The 22,995-nt window shown below is 45.2% G+C and overlaps 1 protein-coding gene across 2 annotated transcripts in view; it reads left to right on the plus strand.

Annotated features, from left to right (window-relative positions):
* Positions 1-1,111: 1,111 nt before the first annotated feature.
* Positions 1,112-22,995, plus strand: part of SH3RF1 (SH3 domain containing ring finger 1) — a 181,258-nt gene continuing 159,374 nt past the window's right edge. Inside the window, exons 1-2 of one of the 2 annotated variants that reach the window (XM_054717653.1) lie at positions 1,112-1,341; positions 2,914-3,398. In XM_054717653.1, coding sequence (XP_054573628.1) covers positions 3,006-3,398 — 393 coding nt within the window. In that variant the 5' untranslated portion in view covers positions 1,112-1,341; positions 2,914-3,005. Of the gene's footprint in view, positions 1,342-1,461; positions 1,668-2,913; positions 3,399-22,995 lie in introns of those variants that run through there. The other variant, XM_028152663.2, reaches the window with a different exon arrangement.

A 22,995-nucleotide genomic window follows, 5' to 3' on the forward strand; every position in this document is an offset into this window, starting at 1 on the left:
TTTCTTACTTAGGTGATTCTCATTTTCTTCCATGGTTCGTCTGTGGCCCTGAGTGAAGAAGAGAGAAGACTCTGGCTCCCTTTAAAAATGTCAGCCTAGTCGGTGGGCAGGTAGGGCTTTCTTGCATCCTGTCTGCAACCCTCCCCCTTATTTTTGCCCAGTTTCTGCACACCTAGGAAAGTATCTGGATAACTTTTTTTGTAAGTTGATGGTAAATGCAAATAGAATAATGACAGCTTTGAGAGCAGTGACAACATTTTAACTTGTTTTCCCTCTGAACTGAGTCTGAAAAGCAACCCTAAACCTGTGGACAACTTGTTTTTCAAAACGACACCTCAGCGTTTACAGGTGTGTGCCTGGGGCAACCAAAACAAAGATTACAGCGCTGGTTACGGCTGCCTCCCAGGCTCAGAGAAAAGAGGCGCCTCGCGGTTAGCTTTGCGTGCCAGCTCACCTGAGGTCAGACTTTGAATTTCCCCCACTTACACGGCAGGTAGGACAGGGCCTCCCCAGGCTGGGTTTCAAACCCACACGACTGTTTCCCCAGGCTCTCTCTCTCCCTTCCCATTTTGAGTTTCTGGGGTCCGCCATCCTCCCTGCTGGCTCGGGTGTGCGTCCCGGGGGAGACAGGGTGGTGCCTGGATGTGGGCAGCCGGGGGAGCAACGCTGGGAGGCGGTGGACAGCTGCCCTGGGACTGTCCCCCCAACGGATTCCACATGCCTACGGGGTCACAGCACTCGGCTGGTCCTCTCCCCAGGGTCCCTCCAGGGCTGGGCAAACAGAAGCGCCCCGGGGGTGCAGCGAACGTACCGGAGCTTCCCGCCCTTTCCCGGGACCGGCTCCTCCGCGCCTCCCGGCAGGCGGAGGGCACGGCCGGCCCCCGCCCCTGGCCGCTTCCTCCTGGCCGCGGCCGCCACTCCCCGCCGGCGGCTTCCTTTGGCAGGCGTGCGCCCCCCAGCCCGCCGCCTCGCCGCCCCCTGGGGTCCCCGCGCAGGTGCCCCCGGCGCCGGGCGGAGGCGCGGCGGGCGCTCGTGGGGAGGCGCTGTGGTGCAGGGCGGCCCCTCGCGCCCCGGGCGCCGGCTGCGGCTCGGCCTCCTCCTCCTCCTCCTCCTCCTCCTCCGCTCCCTCCGCCCTCCTGGGCTGGGAAAGTGGGAGGCGGCGGCGTGTGTGTGCGCGCGCGAGGGGGGCGCAGAGAGGAGGCTCCGGTGCCGCCGCCGCCGCCGCCGCCGCCGCGTCAGAGACACCGCGAGCCGCGAGCGCCGCGGGGCCGCATCCGCATCGGCCGCCGCCACCGCCACCGCTGCGGGGCCGCGAACAAAGAGGAGGAGCCGAGGCGCGAGGTAGGGCGCGGGCACAGCCTCGCGGCGGGGAAGGCGGGGGTCGGGCGTCCCCTTCCCCTTCCCTCCGCGCCGCTCACGCTCTCGTCCCCCCCCCCCCCCCCTCGGGTCTCGGCGGGCGCCGAGCCGGGACCTGCGGGAGCCGAGCCCGCGGCCTCGCCGCCTTCTCCCGGCAGGAAGCTGCCCGGGCTCCGCGCCGCAGGCTCCGGCACAGCCCGCTCCCCCCCGCGCCCCGCCGGCTGCGCCTCCCTGGGGACGCCCGCCCCGTCTCCGCGGGGAGGTAGCCGTTTCCCGGCGGCGCTCCGTGGGGCTGACTTTCACAACTTCAGGTGCGGATTTATTTTTAAGTCCTTGGAAACTTCCAGCTGGGGGTGGGGTGGGGTTCGGTGCCCGGCCTGACCCAAAAGGAGGCGGAGATTCAGGAGGTCCCCGTGCGGGCACCGGCCGGGCCGCAGCCCCCGCTCGGGACCCTGTCCTGCGGGTGCGGGCGACACCTGGCCCGGGTGTGTCTGCGGCGCGCGGCCGCGCCTCCCTGCGGCTCCGGTCTACCTGCGGGCGGCGGGGGAGAGGGTGCACCCCGGCGCCCCCGCCCCGGCGCCCCCGCCCCGGCGCTGTCAGGAACAGCTGTGAGCGCTCCCACCCAAACCTCTGCGCCCCCTCTCTCTTAGACGGTCACGTTTCCGTGCATTTCGGTGGTGGTGGGAGAGCGGCGCAGTCCCTGGTGTAAAGGCTCCCCCCCCCGCCCCCCAATGGCCCCGTGTTCATAGGATGCCCCCCAGTTTCCAGTGCAGCATTCCATGGCCAGATTCGTTTAGGTGATAATTTTGCCAGGTTTTCTGAATGGGATCAGGACAGGCCGTTCAGAAATCCGTTTCAGAGTTTGTCCACCACTGCCCTGAAGGCTGCTCTTACAGTTCAGCTGCTTTCTGGCAGATCTGTAGTGGTGTCCTTTAGAATGGTCACAACCTTCAGCTCATTTTTTTTTTTTTTGGTTTGGGCAGGATTAAACAGTGCTATTTTTAAGGCCAGCGAAGAAACATATGTATTCAATATTGGGATCATTTACCACAAGGGATCACATGAGAGGCATGTTTTTTTTTCGTAAACGCTCAAGTATCTTTAAAAATTGGGAATTTTGTTGGACTTCAAAGTGATTTCAGGTGTAGAAAACTTTCAGTTGCTTCTGTTCAGCTTCTCATGCGAGTTGGGGGCTCTAGGTAGGCAGCTCGTAGCACTTGGAGGGCCGAAGACATTATGGTCTTTGATTGCATTTCATAAATCCTATTTATTGCACGAATCCCGTGGAGGACTTCATAGCTGTTTCTGCACAGTGAACTCCTAACTACCGCTAGGGATTAATTTTGAATTGTTTTTAAAAGCCCATTTTGTTTTTAATTGTTGGCTTTGGAGATCAGGAACCACATTCCAAAGCAAAGCTGCACTATTCAGAGGAAGCACTTTTGTGTACTTTTTGGTTCTTGGCTCCTCGGTGAGCCTTTTCCCCAGATAACAATAGTTATTTTTTTTCCCTCCCTCTCCCCCCCTCCCTTCCGCACTCCCCTCCCGTGACTCCAGAGCACAGTCTGAAATGGATGTTACATGAATCACTTCAAGGGCTGCATACAACCATGAACATTTCTGAAGCTTTTCCTCAGTAAGCGATAAAGATGGATGAATCTGCCTTGTTGGATCTTCTGGAGTGTCCTGTGTGTCTAGAGCGGCTGGATGCTTCTGCCAAGGTTTTGCCTTGCCAGCACACGTTTTGCAAACGGTGTTTGCTGGGGATCGTAGGTTCCCGAAATGAACTCCGATGTCCCGAGTGCAGGACTCTGGTGGGCTCGGGCGTGGAGGAGCTTCCCAGTAACATCCTGCTGGTCAGACTCCTGGATGGCATCAAGCAGAGGCCTTGGAAGCCTGGCCCTGGTGGGGGCAGCGGGACGAACTGCACCAACGCATTGAGAGGTCAGAGCAGCTCCGTGGCTAACTGTAGCTCGAAAGATCTGCAGAGCTCCCAGGGTGGACAGCAGCAGCGTGTGCAAGCCTGGAGCCCCCCAGTGAGGGTGAGTAGCCTGCAAAGCAGTTTGCTTAATAAGGGTGTGGTGATGGCCACGTATTTTTTCTTTATTCTCCAACTTGATGTTTTCTAAAGCAGCCCATTGCTAAAAAAGCCACACGGACTGTAACAGATAGGAAATGATGCTTCAGGGTATTTTTCTTCCCTTTTGGAATGGAATTGGATATAAATAATCAATTTTCTTGTTTTTAAAATTTCTCCAGATAATCTCTATTATCTTTTAGGAAACAAGTAGCAATTCAGTGAAACCTAAAACACAGCATCTTTTTGTGACCAATTTAAAAATGGAAATTTGTTACGGTTTTACTTGGTTGATGGATTTGGGAGAGCCATAGTTATGTATGTATGTGTACATTTGTGTATACGTGTTATAAACATGTGTGAGAGTAAATCCTAAGTAGGAAGTCAGGCCTTAATTTTTATGTTGCTTAGAGCACAGAATTTTCTGGTTGGGGGAATTCTTAACAAATCATGGCCACAGGTAGCAGAGTTTCGTTGCTGTAGCAACGAAATGTCATTTAGGACTATGCCAAAACAGCAAGAGAATCTAGCTTTATGTTGGGTTTTACAGAAAGTGAAATTAAATATTCCATTAAAGTGGTTTTTCTTGGGTTTTGGGTTTGGGCTGAAATAATTTTAAGTGAAGTTAAATATTTGGATAGTTATTATAACTTAAATTTCTAGAAGGTAAGGTATTCTGAATAAATCTGAATTTATGTTGTGGGTGATGACACACCAATAAGATATGCTTTGCTCATCTTTATAATAATAACAAGTAATTATGGGCTGCATACAACTATGAATATTTGTATAGTTAAAACAATTCCATTTGTGTTGGAAGAAACAGTTTTGATAATTGGCCAAAACTGATAAAAAATATTTTTAAAGAACAGTTAATCTGGATGAGAATATTTTTTTTTCAAATATTTGTAGTACACACACAAAACTGGCTTCTTTTATTTAATGTTGGAACAACCCATTGGGACAGCATTAGATGGTATAAATTCATAAATGTGACTATCAGACAACTGTAGCTGAGTACAGCCTTATAACCATTCCCTTCCTTCTCAGGCCATCTTTTAAAATGCTATATTATATCACTAGATGTAACATATGTAAAGCATTTTAATCACTAGAAAATAGTTTCATCACTAGCATGGTAAGATTTCTCTTGCTTCTCATATTTAAGATTTTTAAGATAGTAATGACTTTGGCTTATGGAGGTTTTCTTTCCCTATTTGAAGCTCACATGTAAAATTGATCTGCTTATAGCTCTTTTCTTAGACTTCTTTTATTTTATGGAGTTTACCGATACCTTGATTAGTGGATATGGACTCATCAATATTTCAACTACAGAATCAGTGATCAAGTTGATCATTTCTGAGACACCTGACCCAGGTCTGCTTAGTTTAATTAGGGAGTAGATTTACTTCTTTGGAGAGATTTGGTTTCCTTGTTAATTAGACTAGAGAAGGCATAGCTTCTGGCTATGAATAGAAGTTTCTTAGTGGTTGACACCTTGCCTTACCTGTTGTGAGGAATGCATTGAAGGTTTGATTACTGATAAAAAAGGAATTTAACAAGAGGGCTCAAGCATTCAGCTTGACATTTTCCTTTCTAACAGAAATTGACTATGAAATGCTTTAATGTCCATTTGTTTGAACTGCTAAGCTCCCAAAATTGAGTTTCACTTTTCTTAGTGAAATTTTTGTGAGATTTTGTTGATGTTAGTATTATTTTTTCTGGCTTATACGATTTTCCTAATTCATTTCATGTTCCTTCTTTAGCATGAGAAAAATTACTCACCAAGAAGGGCAACTCATCTTGAGCCTTATAACTTGAATTGTTGAAGTCCATAAAGGAGATAATATCTGTTACTTTGTGGGTGGCACGGAGAGTGTTGGATGAAACAACCGGGATTTTTCAGTTATCTGAGTGGATGCAAATGCTGCAATACTTAAAAATATAGTTTTTTTTCCAAGTCTAAAAAATTTCTTATCAGTACTTTTTATCTTCAAGTGTTCAAAACAACCAGGCATCTCAAAGGTAAAACATCTCAGAAAATACTCCTTTAAAAAGTAAGAAATCTACTAGATACAGACATGTGGAGGTTGTAATGTACTCCTTCGGTCGGACCCTTCCCTTAGGTGAGGGACCATAATAAATACCAAACGTGTATCCTCCTCCCTTAGATGTTCTGACATGACCAAGCGGCGCATGAGCCTTTTCCCACATGTTGCACAAAGCTGAAAGTGATAACATGTGGAATGTTGCTTCAGTTTATTAGTTATGTTCTATGATCCGTTAGATTGTGACCATGTGGCTTCCTCATGTGTTGAGCCGAGGTAGATTGAGTGTTATCAGCAGATACGAACATTTCCAATGTGTGACACACATCTTGTTCCCAGAATTTTAGTGTTTCCTGTCTCATATGAAGGAGAAAATGAAACAGTGTTGGGTTGGAGTCACCAAGGGAGTCCATCGGCTCTACCCCAAGTAAAGAATTGCTGTTGGTTTTAAGCCAAAGTCAAGCAGTGGAGTGAGCCACAGGGAGGGGGTAGTTGCAGATAATCTGTTTAATGGACTAAAAAATACCTGCAGAAGGTAGATTTTTATATATATGCAAAGTGAGATAAGGAAAACATATCTAAGTAATTCCTATAGAAGTACTACCTAAGAGCATAGTTAAATTTCTGCTTTCTGTGTGTGATCCCATTGTTCAGGATCTATATCAGTGCGTGTGTGTGTCTATCTAGGTATTATTACATAATGATTTCACACTGCCTCAAAGTGAGTTTATTCAGCAGAAATAGATCACACAACGATTGATTTACACTGATTTACACATCACTTACTCTTTTTTTAAAAGTCTAAAACATATTGAGCACTTATAAGGTTCCAGGCACTGCCCTGGCTGCTGGATAGATAATGATGGACAAACCAGATACAGATTCTGCTTAGCAATTAATGAGCATGTGTCAGTCTCATTGGAGAGACACACTAACAATAACAATAGCAATGCAGGTAGGTAATTAAACACAGTGAGTGTCATAGAGAGCCATGGGAGAGGAAAGAAGGGTCTGTGTTAACTATGAGGGTAAATTGTGTGTGCGCATGTGTGCGCGTGTGTGCGTGTGTGTGTGTGTGTGTGTGTGTGTGAGTGAGAGAGAGAGAGAGAGAGAGAGAGAGAGATTTTCAAAAACTTGCTTGAAGAAGAGGTATTTGAGCTGAGGTCTGAAGGGTGAAATGATACTATTGGAGATGGGGCTGGGCAGCCACAGGGGCAGAGGGGATGAGTATTCCAAAGGCCCTGACAGACAGCGCAGGGCATGGCTCCTAGAAAGAACCAACGGAAGGTGAGTGTGAACTAAGCAAGGGACAGGGATTGTGACCTAAGACGAGGCCTCAAGCGCAGCAATGTGCAAGGCATCAAGGGCCACCACAAGGCCACCTGGGGTCAGGGCCAGATGGGTGGTGTAGCTAGTCAGTGCTCTGCATCGGAGTTAGAAAGACTGAAAATCATTGAGACAGGAGTGATCACAAACCTTCAGAACAGAAATGGAGCCTGGGGTCAAAGCTCTGAGAGACAGGAAAGGTAGGGCATTCTGGATATTGGTGGGGGACACACAGATGAGATTTCCTCTCTCCCGCAAATGCCCAGGATGCTTCAGTTTCTCCAGAGTCATACCCACACCTCCCTTCTCTCCCTCTCCTTATTGCTGACTATTATGGGCTGAATCGTTTTCCCCAGCATTCGTAAATTGAAGTCCCATCTCCCAGCACCTCAGAATACGGCTGTGTTTGGGGAATAGCACCTCTAAAGAAGTGGTGAAGGTAAAATGAGTGTATATGGGTGAGGCCTAAATCCACGATATGACGGTTAATCCTCATTAGAGGAGGAGATTAGGAGACAGACACAGAGGTAAGGCCACGTGAAGACCCATGGAGAAGATGGTCATCTACAAGCCGAGGAGAGAGGCCTTCAGAAGAACCCAGTCCTGCCCGCACCTTCACCTTAGACTTGTGGCCTCCAGGACTGAGGAAATGAATGTCGGTGGCTAAAGCCAGCCAGTCTGCAATACTTGCTAAGGGCAGCTCTAGCAGAGTAATACACTCCCTGGGGGTGTATTCCTGAAGGTCGGCCCATCGAGGGGCCTTTCGGTCGGTCCACTGCCAGTTCCATTCAGCCCCCGTTTCCCCATAGACCTGCCGTGCGTGGTCCAGCTCGGCTGAGGTGCAAAAACCTTGAGAAATTCTTCAGTCCCTACGCACCCTCTTAGATGCCCCAATGGCCCGGCATAGTTTTATAAAATGGACGGGAGGTTTATGTGGCAAGATACCGGATTCACCAAAGGTTTTGGAGGCGAGGGAGGGAGGTGCTGGGAGAAGAGAGGTTCTAACACTGTTCTCTCTCTCCAGTTCTTCTGTAAGTGGAGTCTAGAGAGCGTGCTTTATTGGACGTAGCGGTGTCCACCTGAGGCACCACCCAAAGGAAAGGCAGCAGGAAGAGCATGGGAGGAAGAGAGGAGGAGAAAGGCAGGATGGCAGGAGACTCCAGGGAGAGCGGGGAAAGCTAGTGCAAGATCTGAGTTGCCCCAGGGGCCGCCTTTGACCATCAGTGAGGGCACGGGGACTTGGGGAGTGTTCCTTTCAGGCTCCCTTCCGTGCTGTAGTCTGGCCTAGGGCAGAGGTGGCATTAGTGCTTGTTTCTGTTGAAAACATTTACACTTTGGGGGAAGTAATACATCCAAGAAACAGCAAATAAGTCAGCATATAGTGAAACTGCAAACTCTGGGGTAAGATATGGAATATGTCAGCCCAGCCAGCGCGTCTGTCAGCCTGCGCACTGCAGGGTTGCTGGTTTGAGTCCCAGTCGGGGCACATACCTGGCTTGTGGATTTGATCCCTGGTTGGGGCACTTAGGGAAGGCACCTGATCAATGTTTCTCTCTCTCTCTCCCCTCGTCTCCCTTCCTCTCTCTAAGCATGTCCTTGGGTAAGGTTAGAAAAAAAGAAAAGGTATGGAATAGGTCTCTATAGTGAGGTCCGTGTCGAGTCGGCCCTGGATTTAGTGTCTGGTCAAAGGGTAGATGGAGTAACTGGGTTAGAGTGGACAGGGACACAGAAGCACATACTCCCCTGGTGTGGAAGGTTCAGTCCAGACTCTGGTAAAGGAATTGATGTGTCTGCACAGGCGGGGATGGGTACCTGTCTTCATCCACACTGGACCCAAGCACGACCTCTCATGTGGTTTAGATGAGGGAGACTCCGCCATTTCCTAATGAGGAGAGAGAGAATCCTAGATAGGCTGCCTCCTGCACATCCCTTCCTGGGGATGGAGCCCACAACCCGGGAATTGAACCATGACCTTCTGGTTGTTAGGTCAACGCTCAACCACTGAGCCATACTGGCAGGGCAGTCCCTACCTCTGATGCCCTTTCTGTTGCCTGTGGTCTCTTCCTCACCATTCCAAGAGCCCCTGGCTCCTCTTTGCCGCCCTCCCTTCCCGAACTCTCTTCCTCCTCCAGGAAGGATGCTCCTTTTCCCCACGGCAGTCGGACACTCACTCTGCTCGAGTAATCCAGCCCCTCTGCCATCCATTGCTTTCACATGGTTTAAGCCAACCTGAGACAATACATGACAAGCCTCTTTTATTCTAAGGTCAAGAGGCAAATGACTTTGCAGTTCACTTTGTAGCAGGATTCTTCAGGAGGATCCACAATGGTAGAGCAGCGTCACGCGTGCAGTATAGCGAAGCGTGTTGGTGATAGAAATCTCACACATGGAAACAGCTTTGCTAGGAAGCCTCCCTCATCGTGGAACGTAGCGGACCTTCCCTCTCCCAGAGCTTTTATCATCAACAGTGTGTATATCTCCCGCCCCTCTTTCTCCTACTTCTCCTTTTTACATTTCAGAGACTTCTGAAAGGAGTGACCTTAAGAAGAGCATTTCTGAGCCCCACCACCCTCTCTGAAGCCCTGCAGTCCTTTGTCGTGTATGTGCCTGCCAGTGCCTTAGTCAAGGGGATGGCAGCAGTTGCTTCATGAATGGCAACATATGGGTAGCTGTAAACACGGCCAATTTAAACACAGATGTGTGAGTGGGCTCTTTGGGGGTGGCTGAGAAGGGAATGGAGGTGCCATTTCAAAGGGTTGACAGTAGCAGTTAAGTGGCAGATTATTTGCATTGTGAGACATGGCAAAAGAGCAGTAGGAGGATGTGCAGATCAATTTTGAGTTACATTAAATATAGTACAGAAAGGCAAGGACTGTCAAGCATAAACATTTTGTTCTGTTAGCCTAAGGAAATAATAAATTTCTTAAAGTATTTTTTTTTATAAGAAAAGAAATCCTTTTGAAACACTGCCTGTTCAAATCCAGCAATGAATGGAGTGAATTTTCATTTTTTTAAAGTATAGTAAGTGAACCTAAGCATTGAAATACAGAAATGAAATAAAAGTTTACTCTAGGATGCTCCATGTCTAGTTTTTTTTTTTTTATTTTTATTTCAGAGAGAAAAGGAGAGGGAGAGAGAGATAGAAACATCAATGATGAGAGAGAATCGTTAATTGGCTGCCTCCTGCACACCCCCTACTGGGGATCGAGCTCACAACCCTAGCATGTGCCCTGTCTGGGAATCCAACTGTGACCTCCTGGTTCATAAGTGAACACTCAACCACTGAGCCACACCGCTGGGCCCATGTCTAGTTTTATGTGAGATACCCTCCCAAACAATATAGTAATAATAGAATCAAGAATATCAGTGTGGAATACATATAGCTCTGGCATTTGTACCAGGTGTACCGGTTAATAATGCAGATTTTGTAATAAAAGAAAATATGATAATTTCAAGAGAAACTTCAAAAGTGCTTTATTCAAAGTAATGTCCATCGCTAGCTACACATTTCCCCCATCTTTCAGGTAATTTGTGGATACCGTCCCAATAGTACTTTTCTTGTTTTGAGGCAAACCATTCACAGACCCAATTTTCCACTTCTTCATACATTTTGAAGTGCTGCTCAGAAAGTGTGTGTGCCATCAATCAGAACAAGTGGTCATCTGAAGGAGCAAGGTCTGGTGAATACGGCGGGTGGGTTAATACTTCCCAGGCAAGATCTTTTGAGGTGTCTTTAACTGGTTTTGAAGTGTGTGATGGTGCGTTATCATGAAGCAAAATTACTTTGCCATGTCTTCTGGCACATTCTGGTCGTTTTACAATCAAAGCGTGGTTCAAATTGATTATTTGTTATCAGTAGCGCTCAGTATTAACGGTTTCACCTGGTTTTAGAAGCTCAAAATACACCACACCTTCCTGATCCCACCAAACGCAGAGCATTGTCTTCTTTCCGAAGTGATTTTGCCTTGCAGTCAATGTTGATGGTTGACCTGGATCAACCGATGATTTTGTGCATTTGGGATTCTCAAAATATATCCACTTTTCATCAACAGTCACGATTCAATGCAAAAAAGACTTTCTTTCGTGCCGTTGAAGCAACATTTTACTGATGACTTTACGGTTTTCCATTTGTCTTTCGTTGATGTGGCACCCATTTTCCTTCCTTTAAAATCTTTCCCATTGCTTGTAAATGATCGGAAATTGTTTGCTGAGCAACGTTTAATCTTTGTGCAAGTTGTTTTTGAGTTTGACACGGATCTTCATCCAATAATGCTTGTAATTGTTGGTCTTCAGACTTTTTCGGTTGACCTGGACGTTCTTTGTCTTTCACATCGAAATCATCACTTTTAAAGCATTTAAACCAGTGTTCACAATTATCTTGAGATGGAGCATGTTCACCATAAGCTTCCCGAAGTATACGATAATCTTCAGTAGCACTTTTCTTCAAAATAATGAATTAAAACTTCCTATAAATGCTTTTTTTGGCACGAAATTCGACATTTTTAAGCGTAAAAATATCTATGATGTTAACACCTTCAGCAAATTTGACATAGGAAGTTTTTAAGCTTGCTGTCAATACAACCAAATAGCATACATATCAAATCGCATATATATCAACGTGTAACCCCATCTATTGAAAAAATCCACATTATTAACTGGTACACCGGAGGTGTGTTTGAGCACTGATACTTGAAAGTTGAACTTTTGATTTATTAAAAGGAGATTCAGTTCCTATAAAGGTAAAAATATTCTTCCACTTCTAATTATATCACTGCTTAGTTTTAAAGATCTTTAAGTACATTTAAAAGTTCTTTAACTCATTGAATACATAGATTAAACATTAACATATGTAATAAAATTAAATTTCAAACCTTAAATATTTGTTTTGCTCAGCTTATGCAAAGTGACGTTACTTAGCAAATCTCTCCATATTTTTCCATTGTTAAACTTGTCTTTTAAGCACACTCTTGGATAAATTATTTCCAGCATTTCATGTGTTTTTACTTTTTTTCCCCCATAGTAGAGCACGATTGAAGAGTTTAAGTCCATGAGGCAAAATATTTTGGTAGGCCTAATTATTTTCATTCAGTATTATGTATTTCATAGTACGTAATATTATGTGCTGGTATGAGCACTTTCTTGTTTTATAAAACAAGTCCAGAATACTAGAAGGTATTGAAAGCCTTGATTCTTTTGTACAAAGGCAGGGATACTGTTGGAAGTGAAGTGTTGGTTGAAAGGCACCATCACGTGACAGCTTGAAATGTTGACATATTCCAAGATAGCCCAACTCCGGCACCAGAGAAGTACTGGGTCTCCGCGTCGGAGTATGAAAATGTATGCCGTGTGGAAACCGAGGATCCACCTATATGGTGGCAAGAAAGAAGGAGACCTGGGTTCTCGTCTTGCCTTTGTGACTGTAAGCCGGTGATTTCTCTTCCACAGGCCTGAGTTTCCTCTTTTAGACAATGAGGGCTTGTCTCATAGCAGAGTCCCTTTGCTGCCTTGACATTTTGGAAATAATTACCCTAGCAAAGGCCAACTTTGATAGTGAGCATTGAGAACAAACTGAGATTGGGGTCTGGATATCCCCTTGGTGCTGTGAGATGAATGTGCCTCTCACAGTCACCCATGGGCACCAGGATCTGCCCTAAATCCCCTTAGAAGCCAGGCCACACTGTGTCTGCCACAGGAACCTCCGGATGAATCGATGAGGAATCAGGGCGTGAGAAGAGAGGCAGAGCAGAAAAGCAAGGGCAGCTTGGGGAGCCTGGCCTAGGATCCGTCTCTAAACTGGGCTGGTGTGCGTGAGGGGCCTTCAGTGGCCTGGAATGATCTACCCCGAGGATATTTTTTTGCATTGATTTTTTTTTTTTTTTAAGAGAGAGTGGAAGGGAGAGAGGGGTGAAAGAGAGACAGAGAAAGAGGGAGAGGGAGAGAAAGAGAAACATCGATGTGAGAGAGACACATCGATTGGTTACCTCCTGCATGTGACCCGACTGGGCAGGGGATCAAACCTGCAACCCAGGTATGTGCCCTTGACCGGGAATCAAACCCGCAACCCTTTGGTACACAGGCCAATGCTCTAACCATTGAGCACACCGGCCAGGGCAGGAATGATATACCTTTATTCTGCCTGAATACTACCTTCGTGTACAGTTGTCGCACTGCCTGAAATTTCAGCACTTAGAGATTGAAATTGAGTTGTCCACATACTAAAATGTTCTCTTTGACAGGGTATGGATTTATCCAGTCCCATTGCTTTTCCCATTCTTACTGAGGTGAGAACACCCACTCTAATGGACAGGAAGTTTTATGCTGAAAGGGGAGGGGTGGACACGGAGTTTCTTTGGGGTCAGACAAGCCTGCATGGGGGAAGTGCAGTGAGGGGCTAAGGTGGGGTTTAATTTATCCCCTACCCTGGGACACTTTTGAGAGGAAAAGGGATGCTGCTGATACTTTTGCAGAGTCAACAGCAGTCCTCCGGGACTGTCTGGGGCAAACAGGGCCATGTGGTTACCCTAACCGAGGGCAGTGTGAGCGAGCCCAGGACACAGAAGGTGGTTTCACCAAGTGTGGGGAAGATGCCAAAGAACACAGAAGCTCTTTCAAAAATGTGCAGGGGAAGTGAGGGGAATTGATTTCTTCCTCTGAATGCTCCTTTCTGTGTGCTTTGTGGTTTTGCTGGAGCAAAAAATGGGATGTAGTACAAAAGGCAGGGGGTTTTCGCATCAGGCCAGCCTTCTTCTATTTCTTGTTATCTGTGTGGCTCTTGGGCATGTTATTTCCTTAGTCTAATTTCTTAATTTGTAAAATGATGACAATCTGCTTTCCAGGGTGGTGAGGATTACAGGAGATAAGAGATCGTAAGCACCCAGGACCTAGTAGATACTCAGTAAATGCCAGTACCGTCTGTTTTCAATCTTTCCAGATATTAGAACTTTTAGTACCATATATCAGTTATATTGTAAAATGAAATCTGTGTGTGTGAGGGTACATATGTTGGTGGGTGTGGTATGATAATTTATTTTTTCAAAAATTTTTATTAATTTCAGAGAGGAAGGGAGAGGAAGAGATGGACACATCAATGAGAAAAAAATCATTGATTGGCTTCCTCCTGCACGTTCCCTACTGGAGATCAAGCCTGCAACCCGGGCATGTGCCCTGACGGGGAATCACACCGTGACTGCCTGGTTCATAGGGCAATGCTCAACCACTGAGCCACACTGGCAGGGCTGATAGTTTAATTAGTCAACATTTATAATGTTAATGCCATAGGATATTTAGTTCTGTTTTAAGCAGCCAACTTAAACTTCAGGTACACAAGCTGTTCATCAGTTAGTGACTGCAAATGATGTCACTAAACAGGTGGTTTGTTCTGGTCCTCCCAGTACTTGTAGTGTGACACGGGTTCTCTGGGTCTCACTTGTGAAAGGAGATGGTGAACACCATTATCTCTTGTACTCCTTCCTGTTCCCTCATCCTGGGGTGAGAGACCCAGCCAGCAGGATCAAGTATCTGTTACACAATCTGTGACTGGTTTCATTGCTTCTCTTTTTTTTTTTTCCTTTTCTCTTGATGATGTGGGGAAACTAATAACTCAAATATTTTCTTATTTTTTCTTTTTAATTTTATTAATTTATTTTTATTGAATTTATTGGGGTGATATTGGTTAATAAAATTATACAGGTTTCAAGTATACAATTCTATGATGCATCATCTATATATTGCATTGTGTGTCCACCACCCAAAGTCAAACCTTCTGTCACCATATATTTGACACTTAGCTCCTTTAAGAGTGTCTTCGGTGGAGCTTTGGGAAGGCTCCGATGGCCGTGTCTTTAAGGCAGAGAGAATCTTGAGTAACTGCAGGAAGTAATGACCATGTGGAAGAGAGCTGTGGAGGAGCTGGAGGCCGTCACCGAGACCGTTTGGCACAGAAGGGTATGGAATGCATAAACAAGTTTTGTCCTGTTGAATGCCAAACTCTCCCTTAAAAAGAAATGCCAAAGAGACCTTTTAATAGTTTTAGAGAGGAGACTCATTTTGGAACTTACCAGAATAAAAATGTGAGATAGGGAAGAATTGTCAATAATTTGTATATCCTATCTAATAAAAGAGTAATATGCAAATTGACCATCATTCCAACACAGAAGATGGCTGCCCCCATGTGGACACATGATGGCCGCCACAAGATGGCCAGCAGGGGAGGGCAGTTGGGAGGGACCAGGCCTGCAAGGGGGGGCAGTTGGGGGCGATCAAGCCTGCAGGGGAGGGCAGTTAGGGGTGACCAGGCCGGCAGAGGAGGGAAGTTGGAGGTGACTGGGCCTGCAGGGAAGGGCAGTTAGGGGTAACCAGGCCTGCAGAGGAGGGCAGTTAGGGGTGACCAGGCCTATAGGAGAGGGCAGTTAGGGGCAAACAGGCTGGCAGGGGAGCAGTTAGGCATCAATCAGGCTGGCAGGAGAGTGGTTAGGGGGTGATCAGGCTGGCAGGCAGAAGCGGTTAAGGGGCAATCAGGAAGGCAGGCAGACGAGCAGTTGGGAGCCAGCAGTCCTGGATTGTGAGAGGGATGTCCGATTGCCCGTTTAGGCCCGATCCTAGTAGGACAGTCAGACATCCCTCGAGGGGTCCCAGATTGGAGAGGGTGCAGGCTGGGCTGAGGGACACCCTGGGCCCCCCCCCCCCCCCCCCCTCCCCCGTGCACAAATTTCGTGCAATGGGCCTCTAGTTTTTTTTAATAAGAAACAAGATCATTTCACTTGTGCATCTCCTCTCCACAGAAACTTCCATTCCCTGTGTCTTCCACATTGCTGTACCCAGAGTCTGTTCGGTCTCACAGCTCCAATCATGTCATTCTCCCCAAAAGTCTGCTGTGGATCCCTATTACCTTGAACAGTAGTTTTCAAACTTTTAGATTTTCATTGCAGAATCCTTTTATGAAGGGAAATCTGTATAGATTTTGTCTGTATCTATTTATGTGTATTTATATCAATTTATATTTATCTATTTTTTTGAAGACAGACTTTTTATAAGTTCAGAATAATAATATTTAATTATTATCAAGTTGACCAAAGAAACTATTCTGATAAAGAGACCTTTGAAATTAGGCAGTGAAATATAGATGAGAATGAATATTAGTGTTATTCAACATTAGTAGTCAATATCTGCATTTTATTATAATAAAAAGAAAACCCTGATCCATGCAGATAGTCATAAATCTGTTGACATTTTATCCAGACTTATCCTTTAAAAATGCAAACCTGATTACCACATTTCACTAACTCCAAAATGCCATCAACTGTACGTTATTTTATGAATAGCACAGAAAGAAAAAAAAATGCTAATTAAATTTGATTCTGGGGATAAGACGTAAAATAAAAGTGTACCTCACAATCATTGGAATTTAGTATTCCAGTCACTTCATCCTCTTAAAAATCAATGGCTCTGGTTCGCTCAGTATCAGGACAAAGCTCCCGATTATGTTCTAAGAAGCCTGCTTGGCCTCGCTACCCTGATCTCTGCACTTCAGCCGCACGGGCCTTCTTTCCAGTCGCCCAGTCTTCCAGATGGCAGATCAAGCCTCAGTTCCTCTGGAGAGCCTTCCTCGACCTCCCCGACCAGGCCACATCCTCGAGCACTTGTGTGTTTCTCCCTGACGGCACTTACCATGGTTGACATCTCGTTTGGTTCACATCTCAGTTCAGCTTACGTGCTTATTTGCTCAGCATCCAGCTCCCTGAGGGCACAGAACATGTGCTTTTGCTCCCTTCTGTATCCTTGGTGGTGCGCACAGCACCCAGTAGCACCCGCTAGTAGAAAGCACTCAAACATTTGTTGAGTAAATTAAAATCACTTTGTTGCCGATTTTAGGATACTCTTCAATTCAGAGGATCCAGGAGATCCAAACATGCGAGAGTAGGTAATTAAGACTTTAATTTTAGAGTTGAATTACCAGTATCTACCAAATTCTGTGCTCTTGTCGCAAATACCAAGTTCAGACAAAAAGCACTGAAAATTGCTTACTGTGTGTTAACCCTTTAGCTTGATGTTATCATCACAAGGTGGTCATTGTGTTTTGGGGGGAACTCTCAAGTTCCATGATCTCTGCTGAGATGGTGCATCTGAGCTTCTCCTGATCTTCAGGCTTTCTCTGTCTGACTGTACCTGCCTTGTACAGACACGAATCCAAACAGGGTTGATCATAGCTCAGCCTTCCCAAACAATGACACATTTGTGAGAAAGTCTACTGTATTCACAGTGATGACGGATGCTTTCCTCTGTGGCCTGCACCAAAACATGTTCATCTAGATTTTGGAAGCACAAGTTAAGACGTTAAAATTTGATACATAAAACACGTGAAGGTGTCGGTATTTCCTTTGTGGTACAACTTTTAAATTAGTGAAAAATTATTCCCAAAGAGAAGATTTGAATGAAATGCCTGTGGAACCTCACTGGTCCATTTATTTGTAAAACCAAAGGGTGATTTGAAAACCACTGACTGGCTGGATCAAGTCTTAATTCTTGATTTACACTTCCTGATCTGCTCCTGGCTGCTCCTCAGTGGTACGGACACCGGGCGTTACTAGTACATCCTGCAGTAGTCCATGATTTATCACTCACCCCCGGAACAAGCGCTGGGCTCACACATCCTTGGCTCACGTGACTGTCCCTCGCTCTTTGTCTTCATCTCAGCTCACATCTAGGCCTCATGAAGTCTTCTTGGACCCAGGCAGGATACCTTCCGATGCTCTCACCAGATGGCTCAGATCTCCACTGTCCAATCCCCTTGCTGTCGTCTTTTTTTTTTTTTTTAGAGTAGAACTTTTTTTTTTTCTTAAATATATCTTATTGATTTTTTACAGAGAGGAAGGGAGAGGGATAGAGAGTTAGAAACATCGATGAGAGAGAAACATCGATCAGCTGCCTCCTGTACACCCCTTACTGGGGATGTGCCTGCAACCAAGGTACATGCCCTTGACCGGAATCGAACCTGGGACTCTTCAGTCCGCAGGCGGACGCTCTATCCACTGAGCCTAACCAGTCAGGGCCTGATAACTTTCTGATGGCTTTTGGAAATGCAGCCACAGTGAAGAGCCATACTGTACTTCAACTTTCAATAAGTTGGTATGTTTTTTTAAGGGAGCTTCTATTTATAGTTAAAATATCCACTTCCTGATTTTGTAGGGTAAGAAAGGACATGGAGTGAACATGTTCCGAAGATGTCTTGGGGAAAAAAAAAAAAAAAAGTCTTCCGAAAAGAACGTTTCAAAAGCTTACTGGTAACTTATTCCAGTGCCTTGCAATCTTCCTAGCCAGGAAGTTGTTTTTTGTTTTTGTTTTTTTGTATCAAATACAAATTCCTGTCCTTGCCGTTCAGTCACATTCCTCTCGTCCCATCCTTAATGGGGAAGAAGCGCTCCCCTGTGCGCTGTCCTTCCTAACCTTGCGGCTGTTGTGCCGCCAGCCTCCTCCCTAGCATCTTTATCTGGCCTAAATAACTGTTTCCTTTGCGCGTCCTCTTAGGACCCATTTCCTAACGTTTTAATCATTTTAGTCGCTCTCCCTTGGACGCTCTCCAACCTCTGCTGGTCTTGCTCAGGTTCAGGTCCAAAATAGCTCTTAGGCAGATAATAATAAAGTTCCTTCTGTGGAAGGGCTATCCCGTGACTCTCCTGGGCAAGCTGCTCCTTTTTTACCTGATCTTAGGCACCTTTAAAAATAACTCACCGCATTGCTCCTTTCTACCTTGCCTCGACCCTCAGACAGTTCTCCTCTACTTACATCAGTTTGGGTTTCTCCCATTTGTCACTTGAGCCGTCAGTTTTTACTGCCATCCTAATTAAACTGCCTCCCGTGGTTTCTGTCATCCTTATGGTAGTATCAGCAATTGGTAGCTACCAACGGGAACTAAAAACAGTGTCAATCCAAGATGCTATTGCTTTAGTAGATATTTGTAATTATATGAATGCTTCGTTTTAAAACACATATATAACTTGTTTATTACATTTATTTTTAGGTATCCTGTTCCCCCAGTTGGTATTTGATTGCTCTCTAATTGACGGTGTTTTACTTTTGGCTTCCAAGTGATAAGTAACTTGAGAGCTGGGACTCTTTATGTTTTAAACCTTCTTTTCTCTTCTTGACACTTGAAAAAGTAGCAGCCGTTCCAGTCAGTAAATACATCGTGATGGGAGTGATAGATGGTTCACATTCCAGAATTCCAAGGTCCATTTGGACGCATTCAGATCTTCATAAGAGAGAGTACCTAGCCACACGTATAGTTTTGGTGCACTTAATGGTATTCATTTTCCATTATTTAAGTCAGCTATGAAACTATTACCCAAAGGCTGGGTAAACCCTCATGAAACTTAGATGTAATTGGGTCCTGAATAACAGTTCTCTTGAGGGTGGCCCTCGAAACATTTGTGTTGCACCCACCGTGGTGGTCTAGAAATCATGTTTTCCTAGTTTATTAGAAAGAATGTTCTGCTGAATTTAATCAGAAGCCTTATAAAAGGCTTGAAATCTGTCACCTGTGTTCTCGTATCCCCCAGGCACATCATCATTCTGACATAGAGGAAAATGAAATGGAGTTACTAGGATGCATGTGATCTTTACCAAACACCTTGTAATTTCTCGGCTTGAAAATCTCCGCCTTGGGAATGAAAATGTTACGTGTAATAACGGCCTCTGTTTTGATGCAGATTATCGGCATACTAAGCAATTCCCGTGTCAGGTGATTCTATGGATGGTAGGAAGCACAGGTCCTGATGTGGTTAGCAATAGCACCTTCCCATGCTCAATCCCAGAAGAGGCAGCATGCACATTCACAATGAAATTACAATTCTTGAGCCCAAAGAGGGAAGGGGGAAGGAAAGGGTAGTTAGAAGAATAAATCAGCCCCAAGACACTCTTTGCAGTTCTTGAATCATGGACCAGCCAACTCTGCTATGAAACCCCACAAGGACCCCGGGCTCTCTAGTTCAGATACCTGTGATGAGTCTCTGTGGTTGTTAATGTATCAACTATTTAACTATAATGCATAGATATATACCTTGAGTTTATATTAGCTCTCAAGAGACTAAGCTATGTGATACCTACAAATAAGTCACATTAAAGTCTACCTAACACAGGGGTAGGGAATCTCTTTTCTGCCCAGGGCCATTTGGATATTTATTTATAACATTATTTGCAAGCCATACATTCATTATCAACTTAACAATTAGCCTGCTATATTTGGTCGAACATTTAATTAACTCCTAATGCCTTGGAAGGGCCAGACCAAATGATTTTGTGGGCCTTACATGGCCCTCGGGCCGGACATTCCCCACCCCTGAGTCCTAACGTTTCATTATAGATGAAAGAGAATGGCATATCTCGAGGATCAGCATGTTAGGAGGACTTGGTAACTTTAGAAATGTGTCACGCTGTGGTTTCTAGGTATGTTATGAATGAAGAAGGGCTTTGTGTGGGAGGAGTGGCAATGCTATATGAATGTTTATATGTCCATTTGCGTGTGTTGCTGGGTTAAGTTTCTTCTTTGTGACCCTAGCTTTCTTTATTTCTCTTTTCCACATTAACCTGCTATGTAAATTTCTCAGCCCCCGCTGGTGGTTTTTTTTTTCTCCTTCCAATTGTCTGGGCAGGGAGTACTCATCATTAGCAACTAGTTAGTGTCTTGTCTTTGTTTAACTGCAGCCAGGCTATGGTCTGCCAATTCCGTCTGTAACTGGGGGCTGTTAGCCAATGTGGGATTTATCAAATATGGCTTAAGTTCAATGATTATATATTGAAATTTGGAATGTATGAAAAGGACGCATGTAGCAGTTGTTCAGTATACATTTCTTCTCTGTGCCTGGGCTGGAAGGTCACCATTTCTTGGCACTGTTATCAGACACATGGGCATGTTCGGCAGAAGAACCAAACAGGTGGGGGTAAGGATAGATGAAAACCAAAATTGATTTTCAGTTTGATACTTACTATCAGTTTTCCTAGTCAGGTGAGTGTTATCTGACAAGTATGCAGAGTTGCTAATTCTTGGCAGCCATGCATTAGATACTACAATCTGCAAAGTCAGGGGTAATTAGATCACAACTGTCTATCAATAGCCTTAGAATGGCAACCGTAGCAGTGTTAGCTGGACAGCAGAATCACTTTGAAGTGGTCATGGGGTCATTTTAAGAGCTGATCCTATGGAATAATGTCTGTCCGTTCGAAGAAAGTAAATTATTGACTACCTGAACTTGGGGGAAAATATGTAACAAGATGTTTTGTGATCTTGAAAGGGTGAAGCAATGGTTTAGTAACCGTGTTCCATTTGTTGCATCCAGGTTAGCCATGGATGAATTCATTCTGTCCTCAAAGAATTTGTTTTGCAGCGATGTCACTATGAAAGGATGCTGTGGTAATAAATTTCATAAGCTGAAACACTCATGCCCTAAATGTGAAAATGCAGGACTCCTTTTATATACTAAGTGCAACCTGAAACCTTAGGTTGCCTTTACCTTCCACATCTCACGTGGTTCTTGAGTCTCTAGTCAGCCTACCAGAGACCCTATCCCTGTAGATAGTTTTCATTCCTGATAAATACACTTATTTGGCACAATCAAAGGTGATCTGAACAATCATACATAGTTTTTCTGTGTTGTTTTTTTTTTTTTTTTTAAAACATATTTTTATTGCTTTCAGAGAGGAAGGGAGAGGGAGAGAGAGATAGAAACATCAATGAGAGAGAATCATTGATCATCTGCCTCCTGCACACCCCCCACTGGGGATCGAGCCCACAACCCAGGCATGTGCCCTTGACTGGAATCGAACCTGGGACCCTTCAGCCTGCAGGCCGATGCTCTATCCACTGAGCCAAACTGGCCAGGGCATACATAGTTTTGATTAACGAACATGCTAGGCTTTTTTGGTAAGGTTAGAACAAAGAATGATATCACTAGCAGTTTTGCTAATAAAATAAATACAGATTAAAGACTGGAACCATTTCTGGTAGACTGTGCAGCCTTAAATCATTCAAAAGTAATGAAGCAGTTTTCTGCCACAGATTGTGTTTCCTGATGAAGGAAGCCACCTTTGTTCCCTGTCCCTGATGCATTCCTTGAAGGTGAGGTCACTGCATTACTGATATCTTTTTCCTTTCAGAAAAAGGGAGATGTGGCCCGCTCCCAGTGCATTCCATTTCTCACAGCCTGTAAAATAAGCTTAAATGTACCTGTCAATTAAAAGCTTTTGAAGGACAAAAGCCAACCTCAGAGGCTTTGTGAGCCATGAATTGACAATAAAAGACAGTATGCTTCTGTTTTTCAGATAGCCTATTTAAGGACAAAAGAACTATTCACTCCTACAGGACTTTCATGTAGTTATAATAAGGGGGGGGGTGGGGAGGATGGTCATAGTTTGGGCAAGATTTTAAGGCTGCTCGACTGCGATGATTTGAAACCTGTTTTCACTTATTCAAACTACTAAAGTCACTGAGTGTGTATCTGTGTATAGAGTATATAAATGTCTTTATATCTGTATCTTTAGATAGAATTAAATATAAGAAGTAGCTGCCCACCCCCCTATAAAATCTAAGCTTCTAGAGCAGGGGTAGGGAGAGTCAGTCCCGTGGGCCATATACTAAGGCCCGTGAAATCATTGGGCCTGGCCCTGCAAAGGCATCAGGGGTGAGGTAATTAAATGTTTGACCAAATACAGCAGGCTAATTTTGAAGTTGCTAATTTTGTGTGGCCCGAGAAGGATGTTATAAATATCCAAATGGCCCTTGGTAGGAAAAAGGTTCCCCACCCCTGATTTAGAGAATATCGGGGTAAGCTCAAACTATCGAAATAGTCTCCTGACTATAATCTTCCCAGTCCACCTCTGTCGCCTAGAGTCATTCATTCCCTTGCATCTCAGTTAGTGTGACATGACACTCTCTTGATCAAAAACTATGCAGTGGCCCGTGAGACTGAAGTGATATAACTGAGCCATCCATGCCTTTTCCTCCACCTTATCGGATGCTCATTCTATATTTTGCTCCAGCTGTACAGATCCTCTGGCTGTTCATCAAACCAGCAAGGCCTGGGGCCTTAGCACCTGCTTTTTGCCCTGCCTCAAAGGAAGGTCTTCCCCCCCGGATTTCAACATGGCTCGCACCTTTACTTCAGTTTGATCTCTTCTCAAATGCCATTTCCTTAGAAG

Source organism: Eptesicus fuscus, chromosome 6 (genome assembly GCF_027574615.1).
Source record: "Eptesicus fuscus isolate TK198812 chromosome 6, DD_ASM_mEF_20220401, whole genome shotgun sequence".
NCBI classification, from domain to species: domain Eukaryota; kingdom Metazoa; phylum Chordata; class Mammalia; order Chiroptera; family Vespertilionidae; genus Eptesicus; species Eptesicus fuscus.